At 38.3% G+C, this 24,590-nt stretch overlaps 1 protein-coding gene across 1 annotated transcript in view; it reads left to right on the top strand.

Moving 5' to 3' along the window:
* Positions 1 to 277: 277 nt before the first annotated feature.
* The window catches only part of PEX5L (peroxisomal biogenesis factor 5 like), a 48,018-nt gene continuing 23,705 nt past the window's right edge, over positions 278 to 24,590 (top strand). Inside the window, exons 1-5 of the mRNA XM_026094860.2 lie at positions 278 to 376; positions 14,975 to 15,086; positions 17,712 to 17,921; positions 19,244 to 19,367; positions 20,545 to 20,641. Coding sequence (XP_025950645.2) covers positions 308 to 376; positions 14,975 to 15,086; positions 17,712 to 17,921; positions 19,244 to 19,367; positions 20,545 to 20,641 — 612 coding nt within the window. The 5' untranslated portion in view covers positions 278 to 307. The remainder of the gene's footprint in view (positions 377 to 14,974; positions 15,087 to 17,711; positions 17,922 to 19,243; positions 19,368 to 20,544; positions 20,642 to 24,590) is intronic.

Below are 24,590 nucleotides of genomic sequence, written 5' to 3'. Positions count from 1 at the left end.
TGCCACCCTCAACCAGGTGGCACCTACAGCCTGCGCTTGCACCCCAACTGGGTTGTTCATTCACAGCTTCACAGATTTTTAATTTTTTACTTATTTTTATTTTTTTATTATTTTATTTCCTTTTTTTAAAAAAAAAAAAAAAAAGTGTTTGGGTGATCTCCTTTCAGCCAAGCTTCGCTTCCAGCTCTTAACGCCATCACCTCACGCGGGGGCTGCGCGGGGCTGTGACTGCGTAACCTGACACGCGCCCTTGTTGCTTTCGCTGTTGTAGGGCAAAGGCGCTAGGGCGGCCGATAAGGCTGTTGCCATGGTGATGAAGGAGCTTCCGAGGGAGGAGTCCGCGGAAGAAAAGCCCCTCCTTACTGTGACATCACAGGTGGGCGGACCGCTGCGCTCTGGGGCGGCAGCTGACATATGTTTGAACTGACAGAACGCCGTTGAGGCGGCACCGAGGCTGTAACGGCTGCGGCCTGACCGAGCGGGCCGCTGCCACTCGAGCAGAGGAAAAACAAAACAACCACCCAAAATAAAAGCCTTCCCCCCCCCCCCCCCCAAACGCCACCCACAAAAACTGAGGGGGAAGAAAAAAATAAAAAGAACAAACTCATCTGCTCTTTAGCTTTCCAAATTGATTCATTTTAGTTTTTAGCAATTCTACTTGAGCTTTTCTGCTAGATCTCAAGTAATTATTTCACCATTGAGTAAGTGGGGGAAAAAAATAGCTTGTGGTAAATAATCACTTAAGATGTTTTGACCTGAAAATTCAACAGAAACGCATTTTTCCCCTAAATAAAGGGATTTGTAGAAAGCGCAGTATACATATGTCAGTTACCAGGTTATCTAAAAAACTGATTTAAAGTGTCTATTATTCATGCTGTCAGTATTAATGCAACTTAAGTATTCATTTACAATGCTTATATAAAATAAGAAACCACTTACAGTAGTTTCATTTTAAATATTTCAAATGCCTTTAAGTTTTCGCTAGGATTTCACTCCTGTTGCAAGTTAGAATACTTTGTTTTGCACAGCTCGTCATCTTCATTTTTACAAACTGAGTCAATGAAAGGACGGAAGTTCATCAGACTAAACTTTATAGCGTTAGAGTAACCATCAAACATTAGATGGTTTCATTAGTTTGTTGAAGATGCTGACTGAGGCACCGCTGTAAAATACAGTGGTTCCATCTCACTGCAAAAGTCGATTTTATTCCCTGCTGTTGCTAATATATGTGAATTTCGCAAGTAAGTGCTGTAAGAGACTAAAGTGACATTACCATTCCATACTTCTGACTTGGATCATTCAAGAAAAGTTATTATTTGCATAGTAATATGCATAGTAGTAGCAGTTTTCTTAGTTCACTGGTCAATATTTAGCACACGTTATTCCTGTGTGACAGGAAGTTTAACAGAAGTAATTTCATCACATGGTTATTCTTACATGGGAATCTTCAGCAAGACCTACGGTCCTATTTTATTCCTTTGACGCTTTAGGATAAAGACTACTTTACTTTTTGAAAGTATTTATGATGCACAGAATGCTAGCACATAGTTGTCTTATAGCTTATACAAGATATACCACTCATACAACAGGATGGTAAATAATATTTCTATACTTTGGAAACCAGGTCTGGCAATTTCCTCCTCAACCCCTGTCGAACACCATGTTTCGCTTGTGGTGAACTCTAATGTCTATAAAGTCCTTGCACAAAGGGAAAGGATGCTCTCGTTAATGCATCATTTCTAATTGTCTACTAAGTGGTTGATGAACAATTAGGAACCAGCATGAGATATGCACACCTCTTCCCCCAAATACCTGCAAACCTCCCACTGGCTTCCACAGGGCCAGGAGTTCAGCCCAGGCTCATCAAGTGTTTGATGCACCATTTGTATTGGTTGTCTGTTAGTTTATTCAGCAATAGTCTATGATAAAAAAGTAAAATGCTTGTGTCTGTTAGTGCAATTTCTTCCACTAAACACAAGTACCTACTTCCCTGCTATGCACCAAAGGGGTGCAGAAGCCAAAAGCAAGCAGAACCAAGCAAAAAAAGTGAGTATTTTCCATAGCCATCTCTGCATCATGTATGTGTGATGTGCAGTTACACAACCATATTGCATACATCATTCATACCCTAATTGTCTGAGTGTGGTGTTGTTTTAAGAGGCTGTTTCCTTAGGATGTCTGTGCAAGCCTGTTGTCGAGACCATTCATTCAGAGCAGCACGCTGCTGTATTGCAATATACATTGTCATCCCCAAAGCGTCTGTCTCCGTTGTTTACATGATGAAACAGATGGATGTGGTTGCAGCTCACAGAGTGAAATGTGCAAGTTCCAAATTGGCTAGAAACAAGCTTCCCAAGCCAGATCAAATTAGGCCATCCAAATAAGGCCTGGTCTTTCCAAAGTGATCATTGCCACTGAACCCAGTAGAGGCATTCAATGTTTACATATAAATTGCATCTCTGTGGAAGTAATTAAATACATTAGACATCTATGTTGCATCACCCCTCAGAGTACCCCTAACAAGAATTTTGCAAGTAAACTGCAAAGATCAAGCCCCAAGAGAAGAGTATTTACTTTTTTTTTTTTAGGAGTAAATAATGTGAAAACTCCCTTTACCAAAGCCTTTGATGAATGGAAGACTTACAGCATCTGAATATGGAAGCAGACTCCACAGGAAACATAGGTGGAATCTGAGGTACAAAGAACAGAGGCTAAATCCTTGTTTTCTGTAAGAAATAGTCATGATGTATGGAGGCCCCTGAAATCAGATTTTAAGTCTCTCTTCCGTAAAGTATTGTAGATATATCCAACACAGAACAAGTCAGTATATATATATATATTCACATTAGATTATTATGCTCCTAGCTGAGCTCCACTTGTAAAATATGACTCTTGTTTGTTGACACAGTAAACACTATGAATTAAATTGATGAAGTTTCCAATTCACCAGTTACTGTATATCATCTGGAGTTATTTTATGTAATCATATATGGATGGAAATCTTTACATAGCATGAGCCAAAAAGCCCTGCAGACTCCAGTGGGGTTATGCTGATATATATGACCATTATTCCAACATTAACAAGTATACTACAATAAGCAGAGGCATATTCTTGGTAATTTAATGTGCATTTCACTGTTTTCTGTGATTTTATCTCAATTATTTTCAATGAAATTCACTTTGTTAGTATGAAAAAGGCATTCAGTAGTTGCCAGGTTTAATGCATCAAGCATCAATACAGAGAGTGGCCTTTCAGTGCTAATAGGATTTTGCAGAATATAACTCTACATCATGTTGCTATCTCCCTTTATCTTGTTAAGATAATTCAGAAGAGACTGAGACAAATGAAAAGGCACTTTTGATATGAATAGAACCCAGATAAAGAGAAAGAAAGTTTACTGAAAGTTCAAAGATTAACAGAAAGTTAATCTGTGGAAAAAAATATACTCCTAACTGAAGCTAAGGTATGAGAGAATTGTGCATGAAAGGATTTGAATTCCAAAGATTTCTTTTTAACCCTCTTCACATCTTCTCTGCATTTCTCAGCAGGAAAAATGCTCACTTGAGAATTGTTACCTAATAAGAATTTTAAAGGTAAATATTCTCTGAAGTCAAAGTTTAATTGTACAGTCAACTATGAAATTCCCAATGTACTACAGGTCAGCGAACTTCAAGAGATCTGATTCAGTGAAGTACTTTGATGCACACTTAAAGTTTAAAATATGATGAACTGCTTTATTGAGCAGGGGGGAAAAACCTGCATGTTTAAATGCCTTGCCCACCTGATTTTAAGCAATCTCAAATTGTTGAGATTTTTGTCCCAAATTTACCACACCTCCTAATTTAGATGTCTCAGAGTACATGAATTGAGAGGTTAATCTTGGTAGGATCCCTATAAAGATAACAGAAAGACAAGAGCTGCAGAAGGAGATTCACATCCTGTGGCAAATATACCCTCCGGAATAAGGAAGTCCCTGAAAAATGGACCAATAGGGAAAAAAAAATGCAAGTTATTTCTTAGAAGCTATCCCCTCCATTCTGTTAACATCTGAAAAGTGTGAGAACTGCCTACTTAGAATTGATACAAAGTACACAGATATGCTCAGAATACTAATTTGATACTGATTGAATAAAGTTTAAGAAGTTATGTCACTTGGTTTAGAACTTGAACTGGAAGACAGAAGCCTCGGAAGTTGAAGTTAAGTTACCAGTAGAAAAAATGTGCTGACATGGATCCTTTCCCATCAAAAATACAGGTGACAACACAGAAATTTTCCAATAAAGATGTTTCATGATTATACCCCAACTAACTCCAGATACTTTTTCCTTATTAAAAGGAAAAGACTATGCATAATCTCTCCATGAGATATTCTGTATCATTAATGGGAACAACTTTTTTGGAAAAAACTTTACATGCCATTGGTTGATCCAGGCACATTTATATTTGCTTAAGGCTTATAAGCACAACGCAGACACTTCCAGTGCTCAAATTGCACTGTATATTTCCTGAGAGACTTGGTGATCTGTCAAATCCTTTCAACTTCATTAAGGAAGCAGGACAAAGGTGGCCAAGCTTCAGCTCCCGTTGGTGCTAGCCAATTGTTTGTATCAAGGGCTCACTGTCCAAATTTGATCTCATAATCATGATTTTCCATCTAAAAGTTAATGGTTGTATTTGTTCTGAATCAATCGTGTCCTTGATAAGCTTCTTAGCATTATACTTACAATCCACCCTGTAAGTGTTTACTAAATAACATTAGAACAGAATGGCAGAAAGTTACAGTTAATATAGTTGCTTCCCTTTTCTTTTACACCAATATAAATCTAAGGTAACTCCATTTCATCTAAGGGATATACATTAGTGTAAAAAAACCTAAAAAGACATAAAATCATGCCTACTGTTGCTAATAATAATTAACTTTCAACTACACTGATTCACTTTACATTCCAATCTGTCCTCCATGGGCAGTGGTAGTTTCCCCACTGATTTTAGCAGGGCTAGTCATGATGATCATATTTTTATATTCTTTTTAAGGATTAATGGTATAGAAAATATGGTTAATGAATTTCTCAAATCAGTCTACTTCTATTTATTAGAAAAGGTTTAATTAGTTTAGCAGTGACGACTTAAGTATTAGTCAAGTCTATCTTGCCATCTGTTAATTAAAAATGGGTAAATACAAGGAGAGTAAAAAAAAATATAAGTTATGTAAATGCATGCTTAGCAGAACAGATAGAAATTGATTCTTTATCTCCAAGTTAAATGCTGCTCAACATTTTTATTATTGCATTTAGGGCAGTGTATATCATTTCAGCAGGAATGTTCATGAGAATAAAGAAAGTTACCCTGACAATATGCTTAAAAGTCAGAAACTGGCTACTCGCCTAACGTTAAACAGATTTCTCTGCCCCATAAACTAAATAGATTTTTCCAAAAAAACAGTTTTAAATTATCATGGAAATCAACAGTGGATTTTTTCCATAATAGAGAGTAATCATATTGTTTCACATTTGAAGTGCCGTACTGCTCCATAAGCACAGAAAGATATGGACAAAAATTGTTATACTATATTATGCTAACTTAACCTTGCTTTTTATTCGTGAATTATTTGCAAATAGGAACCCATTTTCAGAGACCATAGATTCTTCATTCATAACAAATACTCTAGGTAAAAATATACCATGCTTTGAAAGGTTTGCAAACCACGTACCCACAATTGTCCTATTCAACAAATCTTGCTATTTGTACAGTGAAACTACACTGCAAGTTCTGCAAACGCACATGCTACTTTCAAGTTTCAAGCTGTTCAAGCTGCAAAAACATTTCAAAGCAAACATACACGCAGGGACATAACCCTAAGGAGAAAGGCTGTATAACTTAACAGGAAGTTATGACTTGGCTCCTATGACTACCCGCAGTGTGCATCCAAAAAAACACAGCCTTATGCTAGATATACTGTGTTTTGAAAGAAAACCCACAGAAATAACAAGAGAATCAAGGTGATTTCAAAGAAATTACAGCCTATGTACAAAAGTACAGCAAGGGTACAGTAAAAGAAGACTTTTGTTGCATGGGAAGTTGGCATAGGGCATTTTCAACACAGCTGCAAATTAGTAGGAGTGACATGAGCTTTCTGCAGGGGACATTTTGTGATAAGCCATGGTATTTTTGATATTGTTTAATTCTTCTCCATCTTTACAGTCTTCATGCTGCTATAGCATGAAGATCTGGGCTTAAAAATAAGAAGCACTAGTGCATCTTCCCTCTAAACAGCATTTGATTATGAACCATGCTCAAAATAGTACATAAAGCTATATATAATCCACTAGTGCAGAAATTCTCAAATTTATCTATGGATCACTGGCAGTTCAGACAGCATTTTTACATGTGACTCAACTCTGTGTGCTGACTGTCTTTCAGCTGATGAAAAATATTAGCAGGTTCTAAAAGCGTTAAATGATTTTTTACAGTTTTATAAGAAATAATTTCAGTGGCCATAGAGATGCGGTAATATTATAAAGGTAGTATACACAACATCAGTGAGAAAAGGATTCCTCTAGTTTCCATCCTCTGAACCCCACTCACAAGCATCTTCAGTGGGGGTTTCCACACAAAGAACAATTGTAATGAATGATGCAGAAACTAGAAGCTATCCACATGAGTAACCATTTGTCTTCTGTAGGTACTATCATGAGGTCTGTGACTCTCCAGCTCTCTCTCAGTGTAAGTTACTCTGGTTCAGGGCTTTCTCAACAGATAATACTGGAGTCTGTAGCCTTCCCGTTCTGCAAGACTGTCCCAGCCTGCATTTACTCAACTTAAGTGTGAAGTTTATTAATCTTCAGTTAACTAGTAGGCCATTTTAGGAGACTAGGTATTTTCAAGAACTGCTTTTAGTATTACAGAAATGGCTTCTTTATTTTGTCATTTCTTAGTGACTTCAAGGATAGCTAAGCATCTACAAGGCTTAATTTTGTCTTTGAACACGCTTGTAGGTTAATTCTCCTGTTTACATAAGGATAAGGGGAAGGGATGAGGCTAAAACAAAATCCACATGGTGACAGAGGTAGTATAAAACAACATTAGGGGAGGGGAGAGAGAAGAAAAAAGCAGGAGGCACATCTCCTGACTTTTGATAAACAGCTTCTTTTAATTCAAGTGTGTGTGTAAAACATGTAGATGTTAATGCAAAAGACAGATAGATTTACAGCAAGTCATGTTTTCATATGACTACTAAAGGCCAAACTGTCAGTCACTGCTTTGTCAAAATGCAACAGCAAGAGCAACTTCTCCTTCTCCCATGGCTCTGATCCAGCAAGGCACTTAAGCATGTGCTTAACCTTGAGTTTTGCAGGACATGCTTAAGTGTTCTGCTGGAATGAGGCCAAAATGCAGGAGCTAGATACAACTGCAGTTTGTGTTGGGGTACTGCTCCCTTTTAGTTTCCATAGTCAGACCAAGAGTAACAGAGGGGAAGAGCTAGTGAACTGTGAGATATTTAGTTGCCCATCACAGCTTCACACTGTAATCCACAGTTACAGAGATGGGATGCAATTGTGACACAGTGATCATGGCAACAGTTCTCACCAATCAGTGCAACTACTGTTAATGGAGATGCAACATAAGCACATTATCATTTACCGATTTAGATGACAAGCATGGGTTTTAAACAACACAGCTGGCACATGAATTTAAATATCCAATATAGTGTCTATAGTAATCCTCCCTCAGCTTCTCTGCCTTCACACAACTAACTGGTCAGTTGTTAACTTTAAGCCTCAGGGGGATCCCTTACCTTATGTGATTTTAGGTATGATATTGTCACCTCTGATTCATAGGACACTACCCACCTCCTGCTACTTAGCAGCAAAGTACCAGTTACCACCTGCCACTGGAGACTAGTCTTCACAGATGCAGCAACACCACACTGCTCTTTGCAGGAGAGTGAAGTGAGTTGTCTCAGTTTTAGAGCTTCCCATAAGTCAGGTTGGGTGGAAGTCACTTATACTGTATGCCCTGTATATTGATTCTCTGTTCTCATGAGAACCAAATATTTGGCTGGTGTGTCAGTTTTGTTTGGACATAAATTCATATTAGAGTGACAGAAAAGAATTATGACCCTGGCACAGGGAGGATGCAAGAAATCAAGTAGGGATCACACTAAACAGCAGACAATAATGGGGGGGTTAATTATGAAATACTTATAGAGCTTTTAGAAAAGGGAGTGAGGAAAAACATACCTCATGCAATTTGAACTTTAGGGGTGTTTTTTGTTTTTGTTTTTCAAAAAAGTTCCTTTTCCAAGCCTACCTCTGAGTGGAAAGGAAGCTATTCCAATACTTATCCTGACCAAGATAACAATCCATAGGTGCAACTGAAATGCTAGCATATCTAGAGGCAGTTATATTTTATAAATGGGAACCACAGGTACAGACCAAGGTTCTTGTTCCATCAGTATTCAGAAATAGCTAGTTAATGGAAATGGCATTCACTGGGATAAGAGGAAACAAGTGACCTCTGAATTCATCAGTGAACACTGTGTGCCAGATATGTATGGAGAACCTATCTATCAAGAAAACATTGCTATATATCATACAAATCAGTTACTTATTGAAGTTAATTCATGCTTTAGGAGATGCTTCTGATTCAGTTAGAGCAGTACAGCACTGACAAACCAGTTAAACTAATTAGTTTACCTGTTTTTCTTTGTCTCATGCTAGCAACGGAGAAGCTTCTCAGAGCAAGGTTCAAAGACAATTTCTCTGCTAGAAAATTGAGTTAACAAGTTCCTGCTTTCTCCCATGCTGACAATTCATTACTACACCATCAGCTTTTTAAATCAGGTCAAGTGACTGATCCAGTTAGCAGCCCAACCACACAGCCATTCACATCAGCACACCTCTGGGCCAAGGTACAGCACCAGAATCAGTGCCCTGGAGCAGCTTTGCTACTCAGCTGTAGATGGATTACCCTGTAGTAGTTTGGGGCTTCCTGAATTAATTCCTTGAGTAGCTCAATCAGCTTCAGGTGGTAAAACAAGTGCCAGCTGAACAAGCCTTACTAAAATAAGTTCCATATATAGTCAATGGAAAAGCTAGGTGCCTTTGAAGGCCTCCTTAGGGAGAGCCTAAATTAGACAGGCAGAATCTCCCTCTGGAGCTGCTTTTATAAGCATCTACCTCTCCATATTGACAATGGAAGGAATTTAGGTACTTAAATTAAGAGAACTAGTTCACCATGTGCTCAAAACATAGGTGCTAATTAGCTGCCTATGTCTGACTGAACCCCCCCCCCATATAGCTTCCAAGTCATGTATCTTGGAAACTAATATTATGTAATGCCCTACTAACATTAAAAAAACAGTATGTATTCTGCACTACAACAGATCAAAAGTCAGGAATAGAATAAGAGATTTTAAAAGGTGATGTCAGGACCATACCTTAGTCACAGCTTCTGCATCTTCTGGCATTCACCATGGCATAACCCCAGCGCTGGAGGAAAAGAAAGCAGGCAAAACCCTTGCAGCCATGAGCAAGGCTGGTTGCTCAGGCTAAACACAACAAACCACAGCTGTGACACTCAGTACAGAGCTGGTCTTCTCCACCCATTCCCTGAGCACCAGATATGCTTCAGCACCTTACAGCCTAACTAAGCTCCTCTGTAGAAATACTTCACTGCAGAGCCTTGCCAAGATTTTTTTTTTTTTTTTTTTTTTTTTTTTTAAGTCAGGCCCAGGTGCTCCATCACTCTCTTATTACCATGCAAACTACATTACAAGCAAAGCAGAAGTGAAGCCACACTGGCTGCTTAATACCTACATGGTCTCACATTCTCCCTTGCACAGTGAAACAGAAGCACCAAAAGCAGCACTGCAAGAGACACCACATTAAAACCATGAACCAGAGGCCTCAAAGCTGAGCAAAAACCCAATTTCTGCAGGAGGGTAGAGCTGCTGCCACCACAGCAGCCCCCAGGAGCAGCACCAGGGCCCTGGGCCCAGACAAGGAGAGGCCCCAACATGTCACCAGGAGGGGCTTGGCCACACAGGGTGCTCCTACAGGCACAAGGGGACAACATGGCCAGGGTGACTGCAGGGAGGGAGAAAAGAGGTGTTGGACAGGTGAGCAGGGGAAGCCACCATCAGACTGGGTGCTGGCTAAAGGGAAGAAAATCCCTTTCCTGACTGCTGCTGCCCCTCTCCCACAGCAGGGCCTCCCCTCCCACCCCAGCACACCCACAGCTTGATTTTTGACCCCAAACCAGTCACTCCAACCCCATTCCTTGGGCTCACACCTACCCCAGCAGCCCTGTGGTCCCCTCAGGCCAAGCACCAGCAGAGGAACCATAGAGTAGTTCCTCCCTTCATGGCAGCAGCTCCAAGACACATGGCTCACCCTGGCACCTGTGGTGACAGGTAATAAACCCCGGCAGGGCTAAATGCACACAGCTGGGGAAATGGGGAGCAGCTGCGAGGCTGCCCGTGGGGCGCTGAGGGGTGAACATGGCAGGGCATGGCCAAGCTGCTGGGCACTGCTGCTGATGCCCAGGCTTTTTCTCGGGTCTCAGCCAAAGAGCCCTCCTCTTGAGGACATCTAAGCAGCGGGGCTGTTACCGGCCACCGGGGAACATTTTTTAGCAGCCAGTGTCTCTCCCAAAGCACCCAAATCCTCAGTTACACTTCTAGGGACAAAAAAGTACCACAGCGTTGCCTGGGCGAGACAGAGTGCCGTTTTCTGTCGCGCTGTCTGATGGCGCAGGGCAGTTACATAAAATAATAGCAGAAACCAGTTACAAAAATTCATTCCAATCTAAAAGGATGGCTTTTATACTACTGTCGAGACTTTGCAGATGTATTAGTAGCAGTGAGTCTCGCCCCCTACAAATTTTCAATATCCTTCAGTTAAAGGAGTGTATTTTAATTAAAATAGATTTTATGAAGAAAAATTAGGTTCTTAGAGACATTATGAGAATTCATGGTACTCCCTGGCTAAATTAGTATTCAGAAGTCGGTAATTTCACAGGCGTGATCTACCCAGCTTGGCAATACCGCGCATGCCGTGTGGCGACGGTGCCCCTGCCGCCTCCTCCGGCCCCGTGCGACGCCGCGCGGCTCTCTCCATTTCACTGCGCTCCTCTCGCCTGTCGAGGTAATACTGCTCAGCCGTGCAGCGGTGCCGGGCTTGATTCATGAATGTTTTAAAGCCTTCTCTGATATTCATCCTGAAAGGTGCTTGAGAACCATAAATTATTGCTTTAATATAGATAATAGTTTTCATCTCATGAATGTTTTATAACGCTGCTCCAAATTCATGCCTGATATAGCTCTAATAACTTAGGTAGAGTTAAACCAGGGATAAATTTGTCCCAATATATGAGGCAGTGAAATGGAGTTTGAAGCGGGAGGCGGAGGAGTTATTGCATACACACCAGGGCCGGAAACCTGCCCCGCTGCCCACTTACCTGCACCAAAAAGACCAGCTCATGGCATTCTTTAAGCTCTCTGAGGTCTGAGACATCGTGAAATGCCTGCTTCATGTCAAAAATATGTATCTAGTATGTTATATTGCTATACATATGTAGGTCGTATTCACTAAGATTTAGTAGACTTTATCATGTTATTTTTTATCTGTTTTGACCCAGATATTTTGGTTGAAAGCAGATTATTTTTCCCAGGAATAATCCTTATAACAAGACATTCCTGAAGCTTTGAGGTGTTAGTCGTGGGAGCATAGCGCAGAGGACTGGGAGGGACCCTCTGGGTCACAGCCCACTTCTCAAAGGCAGCCACATCAGAAAAAGCCATGTAGAAAGCTTACCAAACACCATTTTACACAGCTAGGCTTTCCGACACCCTACCCTAAAAGACGACTGTTCATACACTTCACTACTATGGAAGTTAGACAGATTCATCTAATTTCCAGGCAAAATCTATTCATGGCCAGTTTATATAGTTTTGTTCCTGTGCCAGCCTTCTTCAATAGCTGAAAAAGCTTTTCTCAAGTGTCGTTTAACCCCCGCTGTCCTTTTATGTGTACGTGAAGAATAATATTCCTACTCAGTCTTCATTTTGTTAGCCTAAACAAGTCCATCTGTTTCAGTCTCCCTGTGTAACGGGCTCTCTACTCATCTCATCACCTGGGCGGCCCATCTCCGAGGAGTTTAGCGGGTATATTCACAGAGTGAGTGTGCCAGGGAGAACCTATTTGTTTTCTAATTAAACAAAAATGCTGCAAATGCAGCAGAAAGATGGAACAACTTAGTGAAAATTAAATCTTGGCATTTGCTGGCAAAACTTATAATGAAGGAGTGGAAAACACCATCAATCTTCCAGTTTGATGGCAAAATTTTATCAAGGGACTGTGAGCAATGCACAGCTAGTACCAAACTAATGAAGGCCTGTTGCTGACCAGATCTTCCTTATTATAAACAACATAATAAAGAAATGACTGGGGATGTGGTAGCCAGCTGTGAGAAAAAGAAATATTTGCCAGATATCTGCTACTTAATACTACAGCTGAACCTTGGAGAAATTCAGATCTATTTGGATTATAGTCCTTTCCCCATCCATGATTGTGATCCTCAGCATTACTGCTGCTCCTCCCAGAGTTTATCCTCTTACCCTCCCAATAGATTTGCCATAAATTGCCTCTCCAGTTGGTCTTCAGATCTTTTATTCTTTGCTGTCTCCAATTAGTGATCTGGGCTGTTTTGGTTCTCATAATCCTTCTTCTCTCCCTTCTCCCCCATTCTTTCTCATTAAAGAAAAGTCCCATGGAATGTAATGGGAAACTTGACAGGCATCCAAATCCTACATGATAATGTATCCGATAGCACCCTTAAAGATACAGAAACAACAGTAGTATTTCCTATGAAGTTTTTATATTTACAATGATTCCTATAAAACTTCTGCCTTTATTCCTCCCAAATGGCAGAGGACTTTTCTTTAATATCTCAGAATAAATCATTGAAGATCCAGCTGATCTAGTGGCTTTCACAATCTTTCTGCTGGATGTTACGTTCACCAGGATACATAACTTCACCATTGCAAAAGTCCAGCAGCTGTTACTGATGCTAGTTCCTACAATATGATGAGTAAATGCAAGAGGGAGAATGTATTGGAGTAATTTTGGCTGATTTATGAAGCTCATCACAGAGAAAGAAACTTTTAAACTATTAAGAGTAATGTGGACAAGGATGGGCATCCACCTTCATTTTTTTCACCAACAGAAATGATTAAAATACTATCACCAGAGTGTAGTTAGAAAAATACATACGTGGAGTATGCAGAGACATACTAGGTCCTCATAAGTCTTAAATATCAGTATTAGATAAAAGTATACCTCTGGAGATAATGTGGGCAAGTAGAGCCACCTTTAATGAAAATCAAAGGTGTGCAGCTGGTATAAACACAATTTCCAAGCAAACATTGAGATTTACCAAATTTAGTAAGTAACTTCTGAGTTTTGAATGAGACATGAGGCTGAGTGATTAATTTGGAAAGAGTTAAAAAACCACATGATTAATTCCCTTGTAATGTGCATCTGCATTCTGGTTTTAGCATATGCAGAATTAAAGTTTGGGAAGCTGCATCATTGCCAGATTTCTGAAGGAAGTGCCCACATTCGCACGTTCTGCTACACACAGTTGGGCAAGCAATCATTCATCTGTCTTCCATGTTACTCATGTAAATTGCTATTTCAGTGCAAAAATATAAAGTTCTAGGCATCTGAATGACTGCACATATTATACAGTCAGCTGGCTTTAGGTACCAGCATAAATGTTTGACACATCAAAATAGCAAACATGCTCCTTTTTATTTCAACAGCTCCGCTATTTACTAGGGACATTGTAATACAAAAATCCAGTGCCTAACAATACTGAATGTAATCTCTTTTGCTGTAATAAGTTGAGAGGCATCCTAGCATAGCTAAATGACTATTAATAGAGGTCAAATGAGGATGAGTTTTGCCAGCATCCTAAATTTAAAAGTTCAACTGAAAGAAAATTTTGAAAATCCAACAAAGGAAAAGCAGAGTGAAGGGAAGGGAGAGAGGAGGAGAAGAAAGAAGATAAAAGTAAAGCCAAAAGAGTTCCAGATAAAATAAACAGGCAGAGGGAAAACACGTTTTCCCATTATTAAAGATAAAGTAAATGCAGGCCACACCATCAGATGTCATCTAGCAATGTCACCTTAGGCCTTGATCCTCCAAACAATTGGGGATAGATTGCAGAGAGGGTACTTTTATTTTTCAGACTATTTTGCTATTTTGTCTTTTAATCCCTAATATATGAAATAGCCTGTAATACAGAGATTCCTTTTAAGTAGCAGAAAATCAACACATTCATGCAGCTACAATAAAAGGAAAACTGCTCGTAAATACAAAGTTTTCACACAGTCATAACTCATCCAGGAAGTTCATGAATTCACCAGGGTCCATCCACTGTCATTCATATGTCTTTGCATTGCAGAGCAGTGTCTTATGTCTCAGCGGGTTATTGTTTAATGGGCTAATGCACATTTTCTGGATGAAATGGTGCTGTGGAAGTTCTGTGGAGGGGTATGTTACTGATGAAAAAACACATACTTCCAAATACTAAAGAAAGCCCTACTTAGTCTCTTGGTGATAGAGAAAGCCAATTTCACCCATTGATTTGAAGGCAGTTACATCAGGCCTTGGATATTTTAGCCCATAAGCAATACTATATAATATATGCTCTAGAAGAACCACCTTGCTGCTTTATTTTTGTGCAGTTTGTAAAACTGGAATAAAATTTTGCCCCAAAAAAGCAACTGAAGTTTTTAATTTTGAGCACAGAGCTATTTGTAGATCTCCTAATTGATGCAACATCTTACTCTCTCTCACAACCAAAAATAAAGCACGTTATATTGTAAGAAAATGTTTTATTTTTTTAAATATTGCTTTAAATTCTGCATGCCAACAATGCTCTTTGACTCTAATTTTTTGTTGCTAGCTGGTGAATGAGCAACAAGAAAGCAGACCCCTTCTGAGCCCTTCCATTGATGACTTTCTCTGTGAAACGAAACCAGAAGCTGTTGCAAGGCCTGTAACATCAAATACAGCAGGTAACCAAAATTCTTTATGATCCCTCAATAAAGAGAAGTAATTTCAGTTTCATCTTAATTCTGGTACTTTTTGTCAGGTTACATTTCTTTTGGCCTCTTAAAAAGATTTGTTACTATTTTCACAAAATTACAAGCTGGTCTTAAATTATCAATTGACTAATCTATTACTAGAGAAACTTTGTTCAGTATGTTTGAATGCAAATCTGTTGAGATACAAATCACATGTTTTCTAGCAGATCTTCAGTGCTGAGAAAAAAGGAACCTGTTTAAGTTCAACAGGGAGAATATACCAGCTCAGCAAATCCTCAGTCTGTTGTTTTCACAAAATTTTAGCCCATGGGTAAGCTACATTTAGGTCAGTTTTTAACTGGACCCATTCTTTATTTTAGAAAGATTTGCTTTAATAAAAAATTGGATGAGATGTCAGGGTACAGAGAATAGCTATCAAAAGAATTTACCCAGGCTACATTCCTTTCCCCACTGAAAAGAATACATTTACTGCTGGATTCGGAGGTTTTAATCATGAAAGGATCTAACAAATTTCTTAGCTGCTTTGTGATTTGGTGAGGTAGTAGAACAGATATGAAAAGGAAGAGAGAATCCTGATGCATTCTGAATTCAGAAAGGTATATTGTCTTTTAGAAGTGTTTTTAGAAATTGGCCTCCTCCTGTTGAGTGTTTGTGCAAAGGTAATCAAAGCAGTTGAGCTGGTCAACTGAGAAACAATATAGTTAACAGCACTACTATGTTCTACTGCTATCTCATAAAACTTGACTTGTTAGAAGCCATTTAATTAAAATCTATATACATGCAAATTATTAAAATGAATAATTATCAGTGGTATGATTATCTTCACATCTAATTAATATGCGTCTCAAGCAAAATGCAGGTTTTAATAACAAAAACTGGAACATTGAATTAAATGAATTGTAAATACTATTTTTCTTTTGATATAACTAAAGATACTACAAGGATGAATATAAATACTTCAGGTCATTTAAGACTTGTATTTGTTGTAAAAAAAATTAAGTATGTGTAGCTCCTATATCTGCCTTGAATGTCTATCAGATTTGGGGGTGGTTAATCACATTTTTAATAACAAAATTAAACTTTGTTGTTCTATGAAGATTGGTGAAGTTCAGTGATTTACCGAGAACACAGATAAAGCACTGCAAGTGATTATACAAAATGATCTGTCAAAAACACCCACCCTATAGGCTGATAAAAAAGGGAAGTTTTGCTATGTTTTATGAGCTAAATCATTTTAAATGTTACTTTTTACACAACTAGTAAATGAAGAAATCAGACTGAAGCATGCCTTATATACTGATAAAGTCCTATGATAGAGATATCAATAAAGTTTATTACCATATCTGTCAATGTTTATCCTCCAAAAGACAAAAAGCAACAAGCAACAACAGTAGAAACAACTACTAAGCATACTGCTATTCCTTTTTAACCTAAAACTAGGCAAATTTGAGGCAATTCAGATTGTTTCCAGGAGGAGAAAATTATGTTATAGTCTTCTGTGCTATAGTCTTTTGTTACTTCTTCGGTATGTCCTGTTAATTATAAAAATATTTAGTGTCCTGTTTCTTTCAATACAGTAAAAATCTTTGCTGTCACAATCTCAAGCCCCTTCCAGTCAGGCTGTAGACTCACAGCTCTCTCTTTCTAAGGATCATTTTTGGAGTGCTAGGTCTGACTGTGTTTGCAGCTTTTCTAGCATGAGTGCTTCTTCCTTGCCTTTCACATATTTTCTGCCTTCAGAAAATAGTGACATCTATTGTTCTTTGCCACCTTTTAACCCATGGGCAAACACTATTTAGGTCTTGTTTTCTCCAGTTCCTTTCTTAACTATACACATTTTAGAGTATGATTTTTAGAGCAGCATAAAAGGGGCCAATCTCTCAATGAACTAATGAGAGCTAAGCATCCAAATCCCTTCTGTAGTTTTTAAGCTTTGTCCAGAAACACTGAGAATACAAATATCATATCATGAATAGTTCCAGGAAACTAAAATGAGTTGTATAAGTAGGACAAGAAAGATTGGTCAGAGCATTATTTTTTCAGGAAGATTTTTTTTTTAAAGATATTTAAAATAGTTGTTTACTGAAAATAAGCATAATTTAACACCTCTGAAAAACATTTATGACATTTATTAACATTTATCCATTCCTCAATTTTTTTCCTTAACGGCATGTGGCACATCAGTAGTGTCCAAAGCAGCTGTTACCACTATCTGATAAGCTATTAAGGCTAAATCATATTTTATCTGCAAGCTCAGTTTTACCAGAAACTTTCCCATCATAAGAAAAGCTGTGGACTAAGATTTTCAAAAGTGACTAGTTATTTGCGGTTCCTAAGAAGATGTCTTAAGAGAGCCTGATTTTCAGAGGGAAAGCTTTTTATGCAAATCAGGCTTTTTTAAACTGGATCCAGTTAAGCACCTAAAATTACTAGTCATATTTGAATATGCTAGCCATCATCTTTAGTCAGGAAATAAACACTTACTATAGTTAAATGCAGTTAACTTAGTAATTTCTTTTCCAATTAAAATATAGATTAACAAATGTGAGCTATTTGAATTAAAACAACATTGAATTCTAACATTTTGTCTCTAAGTGTTATCAACAGCTTTGGATCTCTTGGATCTTAGTGAACCTGTCTTACAAACCCAAAACAAAGCAAAGAAATCAGAGAATGCATCAAGAGGTGAAGGCTTAAAAGCTTCAACCCACAGAAAGAAGACAGACAATTCTGACCTTATCAGTGTGGATACTGAGCAGAAAGTCCAGACTGTTAGAGTTTCAGACAAGTCTTCACTAGATTTAGGTAAGAGTGTAGTTATTTTATCAGTGCTACACAGCCTTGCTTAGCACAAATTCCTCCTTGTTACTATCACAAAATAACAAGAAAGACCAGAATTTTCATTTCATCACACTTAAGCAGGGAGTGTAACCTTTGTTCCACATTGTAAACCACTGTCATTGTAAGCACATTTCATCAACAACTTGAGAATTCTACTGTTGGGGGTAATGTAAAGGATACTTGGGGAAGAATATCTATTTACTACTTTGATACAATTTACTACAAATTTAATACACTTCTGTGCTGAAGATGTATCTTCTTTCATCATTTCTATGCCTTTGTCATTATAGCTATTAAGTTTTCAGTAAACACGTAAATAAAGATTTGCATCCCATCTGAATGGATTCTTTCAAAAAAAGAATTTAAGCATGGCCAATAAAATGGTAGAAGAATCTATAGAGGTATCATGAGAAGCTGGAATAGGACCCAAATCAGAGGCAGCTCACATTGGGTTTCATTTTCAGAACTGCAAATGTCAAAAATACACATTGTATTTGTAATATAGTGCTTTATCTAGACATACCAGAGAAAAAAAGTTCCATTCTTGACAGAAGAGCTACGTTCATACAGATTGAAGAAAAAAAAAACCAAAAAAAAACCCGCCAGCACAACTCAATATCCTGCCAAGCACAATCCACAGATCAGCTTTGGAAAAGGTGAATTTAATTCAGTTACATCCAAACTGAATTACTTGCATTTCAAGTGAGAAATTTGCAAGGTAAATATAATTTATATCAAAGTAGCAAAATTTCCATTCATCAGCACAGAAATCCTTTTAGAGAACTTCATTTTCAGACAGGAGCTGAACATCTGATTTTTGCAAAGCAAGGCAGACATATGACTGAATAATATCAGTTGCCTACACAGTCATTTTTACATGGTAGTCCCTAGAAGAAGCTACATTTTTACAAACTGACCTAATTTTTTTAATTAGAAAAGTAAAAATATCGAATATTATCACAGAGCTATTATAATTTTATCAACAGATATAAATTATATATAAATCAGTGGCTTTAAGTCGAGAGTTCCAGTCACATTCTGACTATGAATGTTTTATTTTATGGCCATTAAAATCTAGGTTTAGAAAAATGATGCTAATTCTCAAGTATTTTCAGAGCATTTCTGCTAGAAAGCTGTACAACATTCTCGTGGATTGGACCTTAATTAAAACATTCTTTCATAACTTAGCTTCACAATTTCCTCTACAACCTACATTTAACAGAAGAGAGAAAATTTTCTGCAGTAGATTCTTTAACAGGTTTATGTTTTCTTTTCCTGTTTTTCAGTTCATATTCAGACACAGCTAGAGAAATGGGATGAGGTGAATTTTCATGGAGACAGGAGCAGCAAGGGCCACCCATCTACAGAGCGAACATCATCATCCAGAGCTCCATCAAAAGAGCTTTTATGGTACACCATTTTGCTTTCCTTACAAAAATATTTCTAGTCCAGCTCTCTTAATTCACAGAAATGATAGCTTTATGACAAGTCATAATGTTATTAAATCTGTTATGATTACATTAACAGTGTTCAGGTGGGCATTTTAGACTATTTTATAAGCAAGTGCACCTTAAAATGACATTTTCCCAGCAATTTTTAAAGTTTTGAAAAGCAGTATGTGCAATTACTAAATAAATGGTGGTGAGAATTCTACAGACAGATACAATGATCTAAAAACAACTAGAAAAATGTGAGTAAAAGGGGTAAAATAGGGTACTTTGCAGTGATTTGTCCATTACTGGCTGTCCAGTAAAAATTCTTTGACACCAAGAGGGCCGAAGTTGTGTGTATTACTGGATGAGGCATGAGAAAATATCCAAGCCAAGTACTGCCTCGCTCACACCGTTTAGCTGAAGCTGCAGATGGTATAAATGAGGGAAGAACTGCGCTTTGCCTTTCAGAACAGTTCATGCATTGCTTAATTCTGCTGCCTTCTTGGTGTGTAAGCTACAGTCATTCACTAAATTATGTATGATCATAATTAGCATTAGCATTGTCATACACTTGAACCAGTTTTCTGACCAACTGATGCCAAGCCTGTACCTTACCCTACCTTTTATCTGAGTGTTTCATTAGCTTCAAGCTTTGCACAAGAGTTTTGCTCAGTTAACCTGATTGTTCTACAGGGTTTCATTTTCTAAGACGGATGAATACGAGGATATTGTGCCACAAAAAAGTGCATGAGCAAAGTTGAATTCATGTATTATGGTGGTTGATTCCCAGACACTGACTCCTGTTACGGTCTTGTGACATTGCCTAACTTTTGTGTGCCTCATTTTCCTTCGCTATGAAGGATAGTGGCACAGGCAAAGTCTCCAATCCATTATACTAGTTTCATCCCAATAGACATCCAGGGCTCTACGGGTGAATCAGGCCCAGCTCTGTTCTGTTTATTGACTAGTGTCTGCATGGGACTGAAAAGCATAGCAGTGGGAATACTGAGAAGGGTGCAGGCACTTTTGATATCTGTGAGTTAAAGAATTCAGCTAAAAAATAGCCCAATTAGTCAGTGTATGCTTATGAAACTGGCAGACAGAAGGCAGTGCTTTTAGCATGCAATGATGAATATGTAATGCATTATTTATAGGTCCACAGAAAACAGATCACAGTCTGAGCTGGCTAATGTCAAGAGTGCCTTGGATTCTGATTCAACATCAGATTTAGAACTAGCACCTGCACCACAGGTAAGACAATTTAGCAGATTCAGTAACATTAAAAAAACAAATGGGAAGTGTCCCACTAGCTAACTATTCACATTCTGGAAGAACTATTTAAGGGATATTTTCAGGATCATCAGTTCAAAGACTCATACAGCTGAATCTTCACACAGCTTCCAAATTAAGATTTTAGGAAACTGAAATAACTGTGTCGGCATCTCAACATTCAGTATTTAATGCTGCAGTGAACTGTGACCCTCCTGTACAGAAAGACTTCAAACTAAAATTTGCAGCAGCATCTTCTTTACATTCCTCCAGTTCTGAAATTCTAACCTCTAATGGTTCCCTCTCCTTGTTAGATACATTTTCTCAAGGTCTCTTGGTCAACCAGAAATCCCCAGAATTGGGAAACTGCTAAGGAATACAGGAAGGAATCCTTAGGCCAATGCTTATCAGCAGTTCATCTCCACAGGTGGGGTGGTAGTGTGGTCACATGAATTTTTCCTGCTAAAAAAGTAACTCTAATATAGTGGGCTGCAGGCTGAAGGTTTGTAGATTTTACCAATTCTGGTGTCATATGGTATATTGGACAGGACTTTCTGGAAGTGATTACTTAAAGATTTATGGTGCTATATATATGTATGTATATATAAATATATATACTTGTGTGTGTGTGTGTGTGTGTGTGTGTGTGTGTGTATGTACAAACATACATTTATATATACATTCACATAGTTCAGGTTGCTCAGACACCCTCTTTTCTGGCATATCCTGCTTTTTATTTCTTAACTGAAGAATTTCAAGTTCAGTCAATGCCACTGGTGGAGGGGAGAGAAAGTTGTTTGGTGGATTCACATTCAGTTGAAAATAATTTTATTCTCTTCCACCACTGTTTTTAGGCCTGGACTTCAAAACCTTTCTGTCAGATGGAAAATCAGGAAATTAATGGAAATTAATAGTCCCATTCTGAAAATGGAAGAATGAGACACCAATATTCTAAGTGTCTTTCCTGAGATCATGTGGCAGGTTTTGCAGAAATAGAAAATTGAACCCTGTTCTCAGGATCCATTCCTGTGTTTTGGTTAGGGAATAATCCTCCTTTCCTTCCCTGCTGTCTCTACATTACAAACAGGACTTTTTTTTTCCCCTTTGGAAATCCTAACACTAGTTCTAATGCATGAAATCTTCTCTTTCTGTACAGTAGATTTATACATCTTAGTAATGGAAAAAAAACTATTTCATAGTACAGTCCATTTCCATGGACAGCATGTTTTCACATGCTTTGTCCAGCTTATTTTTAGGTACTCCTAAACCCTTTTTAGGAGGCTATTCCTCAGCCTAATAAATCTAAATGTCAGGAAGTTTATGTTCAACCTAGTTGTGTGTAAATCAAGCAGACATTCTGTGATTAAAATCACAGAATTTAATCGCTGTGGCCTTCTGTAAAAGCAATTGCAAATCTATATGATGTCTCTACTTTATAGGGTCTCTTACCTATTTATCTTCCAGTAGAATAAGTGCAGAAGCAAAAATCTCCATTTTAAATTCAGAATAGGTTCAGTCAGTTCAGACTCCATACTGTTTTGTAAAATGGCTGGTATATCAAGATAAAAAATGTTAAGTTGAATTGACCAACTTGAAACAGAATTAGAGTATAAAATTCTTACCTATTGGCCAGGTATACTTTATGTTTTGTTTTGTTTTATCATTTCTTATAAGCAGCACTTTTTTCAATCTTGTGATCCACTCAAGTCATGAAACATTGTTGAACTGTTAATTAGTGGTGTGAACAACTGACCTGAAGACCACCTTCTCAGACCACCTTCTTATTCTTGCTAGTTTACCAAGAAATTTAGTATTTTCACCCAGCTTATGCCTGGACTGTCAAAGATGTCAGTTCCCAACAACCAGGCTCATCTGTCTTGATAGAGTTCTTAATAGCCTGCTTGTAAAAGAAATAACATTCAAGGTTTTATCAAAGCATACATTTTCCATCTTTTGTCCTCTATAGATCTTGTCTACCTCATTTAAGGGTAATCTTCACATATGCAACAGATCCCGCCATACCCTAAGCTTTCATCTTGTAAAACTTGCTGCAGTTTGCCATCAGCAATTTCCGAGACAATCACCTTCATCATTCATCTTTGACATGTTAGCTTTAGTTCCTCAAAGTGAAATGCTAAGTAAATGGTTCAAATTTTCATATTGGCATTAAAGTTATGCAGCTTATACCAATACAAAATTACAAAGGCAAGCTTTGAATTAATAAGGAAAAAATGTATTTGAAGGCTGGAATGGGCAGTAGCAAGGTAGCTGTCATTGAATGTGGCCTTATTCCTTCTCAATATTCTGCTCACAGCATATGCTGCCCAATATTAACCTTTAAAATATACTCACCCAAGCATCTTGTTGTTCCTGTTATTGGCCACCCTGGCAAGTTCCTTTTTATGGTTTTATTGGCATTGAGATATCCTGCAGCATTTGAGGTTTTTCGAAGATTTATCTTCTCTTTGATAATTACAGACTGCAGTGGTAGATAATGTTTTTAATATGTTCAGTTGTGCATGCATAAATTCTGCTCACGTTTGCACACACTAAATACAGTTTCAAACTTGGGCCTCTCAGGGCATTCTAGATATTTTATTGTGCACTCAGAGTGCATATATAGACATCTTACCATACTAAAAAACTGTACCTAATTCTGATATCTCAACACGCTTAGGCCAAGATATAGCCCAAAGCTTGTAAACCTTGGAAATCTATAGTTTTGCACAGCAATATTTAGATTGCATAATTTATTCTCCACTTTTCCCAAATAGCTATGATAAGAACTAATGGGCCCAGCTCTTCTTGGATGTGCCAATTACTCTAACAAAATGAGGAGTTACCAGCTCCTCATTTAGCTCATTATTTGAAAACCTGCTCAAAAGTTAAGACTACAATTTAAGCCTCTCACCAACAGTTAAGGTCCAACAGCACATAAGCAGACAACAAGTGCAGGAAAGTGTGCGCAAATGTATTGGAATGGAAGATTTTGTCCCTGAAGACAGCAGCCAGTGATCAGCTACAGCACCTCCACTGTAGAGTGGTGAGCATATCAAGCCGCAGTGTATGCAGACCGTCCATGCCGCAGACATACCCATTCCACCCCACCTTGGGCTCCCCCTAGCAGATGTGGCTGCAGAGTCCCACTCCATCACCGGCTGGAGATACGAGGTTCTTCGGTGCTGGCACTCCATTCCCATCCCCTCTCTTCCTACACTAGTGAAAGGCAGCATGTCTGTTATATACGGGGTCTTTCATTTCTGGATATCACAACACAGAATATGACTCTGCATTGTCTATATGTGAGTGCAGTTTATGGGGGTTTTGTCAATAACATCTTTTTCTCCTCTGGCTGAGTGCAGCTGTACACTTAAAGGAGGAGAAGGTGTATTTGTGGGGGGATTATGGGGGGAGAATGTGTGTGCTCCAACGTGTGGCAGAGGAAAGGACGTCTGCACTTCTTTCTCCTCTTCCGCTCTCCCCTTTCACTGCCTCAACGAGGTCACTCCCCACTTCTAGAGACTAATTGGTCTGAAAATGATTTACAGTATTGTCTTTGACCTGAGGAAATTACAATCACTGGAAACAAAAGATTTAAAAGCTGAGGTATTGAAACATTTTACAAGAATCAACTCATAAATAATCAAAAGGCTAGGAACATAATTAATGTCTGTCAACATGGTTTTGTGTCAAGAAAACTCGAATTCATTCTTTGATCAGATTACAAGTTGAGTTGATAAATGTTGCTGTGTGATCTTCTGCAAGATGTTTGACTTAGCACACCATATTCTGATTTAAAAATTAGCACCATACAGTATGAATAAAGCAGTGCTAAATGGATTAAAATTGGCTAACTTAAGTTCTCAAGAAAAGCAGTGATTTACCAGGTATCATAATCATATAGGGGTTTCTTCTGTGATTCCAAAGAGAA

The sequence above is a fragment of the Dromaius novaehollandiae genome, chromosome 9 (genome assembly GCF_036370855.1).
Source record: "Dromaius novaehollandiae isolate bDroNov1 chromosome 9, bDroNov1.hap1, whole genome shotgun sequence".
Classification (NCBI taxonomy): domain Eukaryota; kingdom Metazoa; phylum Chordata; class Aves; order Casuariiformes; family Dromaiidae; genus Dromaius; species Dromaius novaehollandiae.
Note: the sequence above shows the minus strand (reverse complement) of the source record. Positions and strands in the feature narration are given on the sequence as shown.